The sequence below is a fragment of the Dunckerocampus dactyliophorus genome, chromosome 1, assembly GCF_027744805.1.
Source record: "Dunckerocampus dactyliophorus isolate RoL2022-P2 chromosome 1, RoL_Ddac_1.1, whole genome shotgun sequence".
Taxonomy (NCBI): Eukaryota; Metazoa; Chordata; class Actinopteri; order Syngnathiformes; family Syngnathidae; genus Dunckerocampus; species Dunckerocampus dactyliophorus.
In genome coordinates, this window is record NC_072819.1 from 41,515,372 (window position 1) to 41,522,352 (window position 6,981).

The 6,981-nt window shown below is 42.2% G+C and overlaps 2 protein-coding genes across 5 annotated transcripts in view; one reads left to right on the plus strand and one right to left on the minus strand.

Moving 5' to 3' along the window:
• The window catches only part of scube3 (signal peptide, CUB domain, EGF-like 3), a 105,972-nt gene extending 102,297 nt beyond the window's left edge, over positions 1-3,675 (plus strand). For 3 of the 4 annotated variants that reach the window (XM_054798072.1, XM_054798083.1, XM_054798055.1), the window contains one exon: positions 815-3,674. In XM_054798072.1, the coding sequence (XP_054654047.1) occupies positions 815-967 (153 nt within the window). In that variant the 3' untranslated portion in view covers positions 968-3,674. Of the gene's footprint in view, positions 1-814 lie in introns of all 4 variants that reach the window. The other variant, XM_054798063.1, reaches the window with a different exon arrangement.
• On the minus strand, positions 2,732-6,924 carry LOC129193673 (complement receptor type 1-like). The gene is made up of 11 exons (XM_054798122.1): positions 6,828-6,924; positions 6,560-6,757; positions 6,033-6,132; positions 5,886-5,959; positions 5,577-5,771; positions 5,303-5,494; positions 4,098-4,194; positions 3,947-4,020; positions 3,695-3,871; positions 3,410-3,595; positions 2,732-3,313 (listed from the first exon to the last, which is right to left on the minus strand). The coding sequence occupies exons 1-11, from the start codon at positions 6,880-6,882 to the stop codon at positions 3,279-3,281; spliced, it is 1,383 nt and encodes a 460-aa protein (XP_054654097.1). The 5' UTR covers positions 6,883-6,924; the 3' UTR covers positions 2,732-3,278.
• Between the last annotated feature and the right edge of the window lie 57 nt (positions 6,925-6,981).

Below are 6,981 nucleotides of genomic sequence, written 5' to 3' on the forward strand. Positions count from 1 at the left end.
GTGGAAACAGAACGCAAACAGTGCGCAAACTAGTCTTCACACTTTTCAGGCGTGCCATAAACAAATAATGGAACATAGAACCTGGCACATAGATTGTGGCACATGGAACATAGGACATGGAACATTGCCATGACAAATTGCGGGACGATGCGGAGGCAAAATGCATGGATGTGTAAACACGGCTATACTCCCTCCGTACTTTCTTGAATTCTTTAGTGTTTCTTACCTTCTATGTCAAAGGTCTGGCATGTTCTTTGGCGTTATTTTGCAGCCGTAATTAAAAAACAACACACAGAACTACACTGCGCTTGAAGGCCTCATCAAAGCTTGGCTTTTTAATGTCTTTTTAATGTCCTGTGTGTGTCCTATGAACAAATAAACTGCACACACACAATAAAGATGATCCCTAGCTGGAATCTGAAACGCTAAAAGAACCACTTTGCATTCAACACAGAAACAGAGAGTCACTATTGCATGGATGCTTTGTTTGGGCACAGTTTGGCCCTACAATAACCGAGACAGTGTAGAAAAAACAACATCTTTGGCAATTTTTGTACAAAAACTGGGGTGTGTGGGGTGTCCACTGTACTATGAACGGACCAAATATTCCATAACTCATAAGTATTACTGTAAACCCGGTTCGTTACCATATTGGCAGAAATTTGATCTGACCAGATGAAGCAGGACTCATCTCTGCCTGTGACAATCGGACATGAATTTGGGGAACATGAAGAACAACGATGCATCTTATTTAGTGTGATATTTCAAGCATGTTTCAAGACGGGCTCTAACCTCTGTACTTCTTTGGTTCCAGGATAAAAAACTGATAAAGACTCTTTTTGACGTGCTGGCTCACCCAAACAACTACTTCAAGTACACCACTCGGGAGTCCAACGAGATGCTTCCTCGCTCCTTCATACGTCTCATAAGCAGCAAAGTCTCTGCTTTCCTGCGACCATACAAGTAAACATGCATCTCCAACTCAGTAAACACCCCCCCCCCTCCCCTCTTACAGGCTACATCCCGCAACTCTTAAAGGACTTCAACATATAAAACACACTTTTTTTTTTTAATCCTCTGTTAATATCATTTGACAAACCTTCAAAATCATTTGTGTTGCTTGTCAGTTTTCCATCCCAGATTCACAGTCCCGAGTGTGAGCATGTTAGTGGGGATGTAGAATATGTGAGTGGGTTTGGTTTCTATTGTGACGTGCAATGAGACCATTAAAAAGGATAGAATCGCCTGTTTGAGACAGTAGGAGTGATGTTGTGTTCGAGCTTGTTGTATTTGCTTAAATGACTGGACTGAATTCCAGCTCCGACTGCGACCATTAAGTATGACTGTCAGTGTTGTGCAAGTGTTGTGTAACCCTAGTTCCACCATCGTGTGTGTGCGTGTGTGTGTGTGCGCGCGTGTGCTCGAGGAGGAGCAGTTGCTAACTAATTCATGTCGCAACTGCGTTCCAGCTCATTTAAAGCCTTACTATGTTTGAGCTCTTAGAGCAGTTTTACTGTTAAAACAGTTCATCTGTGCTGTCTAGACTGCACCAGCCTTTTCCATCCCGCTTTTTTTTTTCTTTTCCAAGGCGACTTTAAAGCAAATACAAAAAAAAAAAAAAAGAAGGTGGTTAATCATTCCAGGAACACAGAGGACATTTTTGGAAGACGAATAATAAACTAATAACTGGGAGAGCCACAGGAATGAGATGATGTAGAATGTGTCTCGGAGAGTTGAATGTCTTTGAGGGACATGATGTTTGCTGCTTCTTGTAAAAGGTCACTTTAATTCTTCAATCTCATTTTGTCTTTCTGATGTACTCTACTCACTTAATAGTCTCAAGGTTTGAAATGGATAAGGAAGCCGAGAATCTCAAAATACGTTAGTTGTTCCATCACAGCGGGTTGACAACTTCGCAGCCTGCCTGTGGAGCAGACTCAATCTTGTAAATAATAAAAGTAAGACGAGGGTTGATTTTGTTAAACAGCACCCCAGAATCCCGCCTGCCCCATTTTCCCCAAAATGTCGTGCCCATTTCAAATCCAAAGACCGCCAACTCCCCAACTCATGTTTGTTGTGTCCCAGTGAAGACAGCTCTTCCAAAGACGGCCCAAAAGGGCAGGTCACATTGTTTTGTGCACTAGATCGAGAGCCCATCATTCTACCTTTGATAGTAAAAGTGCAATGAATAAATACAAATACCACACCTTCAATTTGGTTCAAACGTGACGCAAAATAACCTTTTGGAAAGCAGCACTGTAGACCCACTGTATGAAATGTTTAGAGCAGAACTTCACTGCTCTTGTGCAGAGAAAAAGAGACGAAAAATGTCATAAAAATTTTGCATTTGCTGTTTGGAAGATAAAAAAAATATATATATTATTTGTGATTTCAAAACAATGACCGCAACAGGGTATGATAATTTAACTTTAAAATAAAATAGGAGCTGATGCATAGTTTTAGGAAAAACGGTAGAAGACCTGGCAAAGTGTCCCCTGCAGCAAGCGTTTAGCAAAGACTGGAAACAGGAAGCAGCTCGGCTGGTTTACAAACACACAAACTGATTTACAGGGCATTTATTTACCGAAGCGGCCCTAAAGAAAGTGAATCAACAGTTCACTGTTTCATACATGTACTGTATCCAACCTTGGAAGGAAATTAAGTCTCACTCTCGTGGGATGGTCCACAAAAGCATTTGGGTCATTCATGAAGATCCCCGACCGGGACGGAATTTTGATCGCAAAGTTAAGGCCATGTTACTCAAAGATTCTGACTGAAATTCCTATAAAAATATTATAAGGACTCCCCCTTAGACCAGAATCAGCTTCTTTCCTGCAACCTGAATGGTTTTTTTTGGTTGAAATTGTTGCCTTTTAAAAGAGAGTTTGCTATGATGTATCATAGAGTTGATAATGATATTTGCACTTGAATTGTTATTGCTCATGTAAATGTCTGGATTTTGTATTGTCTTTTTAAATGAATGGAATTGGTGTTCTTCTTTTCTTGTAGCTTGTTTGTTCATGAACGCTCACTCGCAGTGTAGTCTATAGATGATGATACACGTGACATTATCGACTGTAAAGAAAAAAAAAATGTACAGAGGTGAATGCAACAAGTTTGTACTTGTTCTTGCCCAGAAACACTTATTGAAATAAACATACACATTTAATGTCTGTAAGGATGTTATGAACTTTGTGAGGAAATGGCAAGGAAGCATTAAGGTATATATTAAAAAAAAAATGTTATGTTGTTCCTGGACTGAATACTTTAGCGCCACATCAGACAGCATATCGGCTCCAGTTAGTACGCCGTGCTGGAAAAAAAAGAAAAAAAAAACTCAAATGAAATGTGTTTATTAAGTAATTATAACAATAATCCAGTGATAGACTTCCACCAGTTGTTTATTTACGTGTGTGTCTGCATTTGGGGAGACTGGGAATCCACTGGCCGTTGTCGCCGCAGGTGACAGTGCTCGCGCCAACCCTTGTGTAACCGTGGCGACAGTCGATGGTGACCGCATCCCGGTGTTGATAAAGTCTGGTGTGGGCTCGCGTCCAGGCGGCGTTGGGCACGCTGGGAGATGGACATGTGATCTCTGTGGAGAAACTCCAACTTTTATTCAGTTCAATTCATGGCAAAATGTAAATAAAGTTGTTTAAAGATGGTTGTGTGGCCATTTGTGTGCATTGTGTACCTCTGCATGTCGGAGGTGTGCTCCATGTGCCGTTCTTTGTGCACCATACCTCCTTGCTCCCCACCAGGGTGCCTGTACGACACTCATACACAATCACACTCCTGTACCTATGTGGACCTTCTACTGGGCCTTTCTTCACTGCATCGGGCACTACTGGAGGCTCTTCACACTCCACCACTGGAACACAGAAGACTTATAAGCCAATATTGAATGGGGAAAATAAACTGTTGAGGGTGTTAGTTGGTGCAGAACCTTCACAAAAGGGAACACGACCATCCCAGCCAAAACTCATACAGTTCCTGGTTGGCCGTCCTACAAGCTGAAACCTGGTGACAGGTTGGACAGGAGTGTTTAAGATCAAATGCATTGCTAACATAAGAAAAGTGCATTAAGAGTGTCTCACCCCTCATCACAGTGAGCTGTAGCAGTGTCGCCAAACTCCACTCCGGAGTAAATGAAGTATCCATTTTGAATCTCTCCTGCAGACCCACACAGCTTACCTTTACAGGGTGGAAAGAGAAAAGAGTGGCTCAGTTTGCTGGGGTTAGGTATAGAAATACGTTTAGTGTTATGCTTAGGATTAGGGTTAGGTTTAGGTTTGGGGTTAGGGCTGACCTTAAATTTAGTCTTAATGTTACTTGTGGGTGTGAGTTAGTGTTTAGGGTGTTGTTGGGTTTAGGTTGGCGTAGGATTAATGTTTTGGTTAGGATTGGGTTTAAATTTGGTGTTGAGGTTGGGTTTGGTTTGGGTTTGTTAAGAGTTTGAGTTTTGGTTAGGGTTAGGGCCAGGGTTGTGTTTAGGTTTAGAGGCAGGGTTAGGGTTACTGTTGTGGTTGGATTAGGTTAGGGTTTTGTTTTGATTAGGGTTTGAGTTTTGGTTAAGGAGAGGGTTGTGCTTAGGTTTAGGGTAAGGGTTGGGAGTAGGGTAAGGGTTTTTGCTAGGTGTGGGTTTTGCTTTTGAGATAAGGTTAGGGTTATGGTTAGAATTGAGGTTAGGGTTTATTAGGGTTAAGGTTTTGGTTAGAGTTAGGTAGTGTTGGTCAGAGGTGGAATGTAACAAATTACATGTACTGGTGTTACTGTAAAGGAGTTGCTTTGTGTATTTGTTCTTTTTAAGTAGTTTTAAAAAATGTGTACCATCAGATTTACTTGTGCATCTTTTAAAGTTATTGAGTAGAAAATTATACAATTTAAAACAGACAGTAAGCAATGATGGGCAGGGATTTATTTCATTTTTGTATTTTAATTCATGCTGGTGTTTTTTCATTAAAAATACTTGACAGCCTTTTCTTTAAAGTACACGGTGATCCATCCATCCATCCATTTTCTATACCGCTTCTCCTCTTTAGGGCTGCAGGGGCATGCCGGAGCCTATCCCAGCTGACTTCGGGCGACAGGCGGGGTACACCCTGGACTGGTCGCCAGCCAATGGCAGGGCACATACAGACTAACAACCATTCACACTCACATTCATACCTATGGGCAATTTAGGGTCGCCAATTAACCTAACATGCATCCCACTTTAAAAATAACTTATAACATTTGTAAAACTATCATATTTTAAATAAATGACATTTTTCGTTTTAGATGATTTTTAAAACGTGCTCACGTTCACATTTGAGCAGCAGAGGCGTCCATTGTCCACTGACACACGACCGGTATCTGCTGCCACCCACTGGCCTGTAGCCGACATCACACGTGTAATGGACACGCTCACCAGGGGCAAAGGTCGTCCTGGTGATGAACGTGTCCGCCAGGTTGGTGTTCGAGCTCTTGGTGTTTGCAGGAGTGCTACAGCCACCTGCAAAATGCAATTGTCACATTATCAAATCATTTCAAGACGCTTGCGGGCAAAGTAGTAGTCACCTTGCGTGTCACTTCACCTTTTTCAAGTGAGGTCAGGCACTGGGGGAGTTTGGGCTCCCACTGGCCTGAGGGGCCGCAAGTTATCTGTTGTGGGCCATCCAACATGAAGCCTGAACTGCAGGTGAAGGTCACCTTCTCGCCCACCCGGTGAATGGAAACATCGCTCCTGCTCACCAAGTTGGCCACTTCAGGAGTGGAGCAGGTGATGTCTTCTGTATTGTGTTGAAATAAACTAAACTATGAATATATCTTACGTCTGTGCTTGAATGGGAAGTCATTAAATGAAAAAAAATTAAATACTGCATGACGACAGACCCCCAAAATACCTTCACACGTGGGGAATTTACCAGTCCAACCAGTTTTCTTACATGTCATGTACTTGGGTCCTTTTAAAGTGTATCTGGTAACCAGGAGAAACACAAACGCTGTCATTTATTCTATCGGGAGCTTTCATTGTCCAGTCAAGAGTTTACCCATCATTGCATTTTGCGTGGACCTTCTCCCCAATGAACGAATGTCCTTCATACTGCAGCCATCCGTGGGGTAGATCTCCAGCATTACCACATGATCTCTCTGGCACAAGCAATAGGAGGGAAAACAAACATGGGATTAGATGTAATCTATGAGGTAAATGGAATGGATTCTAGGACGCCCTCTCGTGGTCATAAATCAAAACTACGTTGACACCTAAAGGGCGCCCTGCATTTAAACACTTAAAATTGAAACGCAACACACTTGTTTATGCTTCCATTTTTCATGAGTTATCGACTCAAAAAGCTTTTCCTCTCAAGTGTTTTCACAAATCTATTTTTCGAACTAATCCATCTACCTAACACGTGGCATATCTATATGTGATTAGACAGCATGACTCCTGCACAGGTGTCTCCGAGCCTGTCCACAGCAAAGAAATGTGTAGTTTTACTCCATTTGCGTTCAACTCATGGAAGATGGGCGCAACCATATGTATTAGAAAAAAACAGCTCCTGGTTCACATTCTTACTTTGACATTTTAGGGTCAACTCGGTCCAGGTTCCATCGACGCACATCACTGACAGGTCGCCCGTGTAAGGAACAAAGTCCTCGACGCAGTTATAGTACACCTTCTGCCCGCTGCCAAATGTATTTCTGCTGCCGAATCTGCTGTTGAGTCTGGCGGATGGATACCTGGGCGGTGCTGAGCATCTCTTTGGAATTTGAGCTGTTCTTACAAAATACAACACTGCCAATTCAGTAGTTCATAACATTACAATATGATTTTTTTTATTTACCTGAGTCGAGTAAAGAAATGGATAAAAAGAAAATAATCCACAAAAGGTTCCTCATGTTTGGGTGTGCGAGGGTCCAACGAGGATTACAAGTGCCGGGCGGATGATGGCGCTATTTATAGAGGAACGCCCTACATGACATCAGCAGCAGTACAAA

Excerpts from the sequence above, each read along its gene's own strand:
- LOC129193673 (XM_054798122.1), bottom strand. The coding sequence starts at position 6,882 with ATGAGGAACCTTTTGTGGATTATTTTCTTTTTATCCATTTCTTTACTC. Across the intron at positions 5,772-5,885 it reads TAAATTCCCCACGTGTGAAG|AAGACATCACCTGCTCCACT; the intron begins GTATTTTGGGGG and ends AACACAATACAG. Across the intron at positions 4,195-5,302 it reads TCTGCTGCTCAAATGTGAAC|GTAAGCTGTGTGGGTCTGCA; the intron begins GTGAGCACGTTT and ends CACCCTGTAAAG.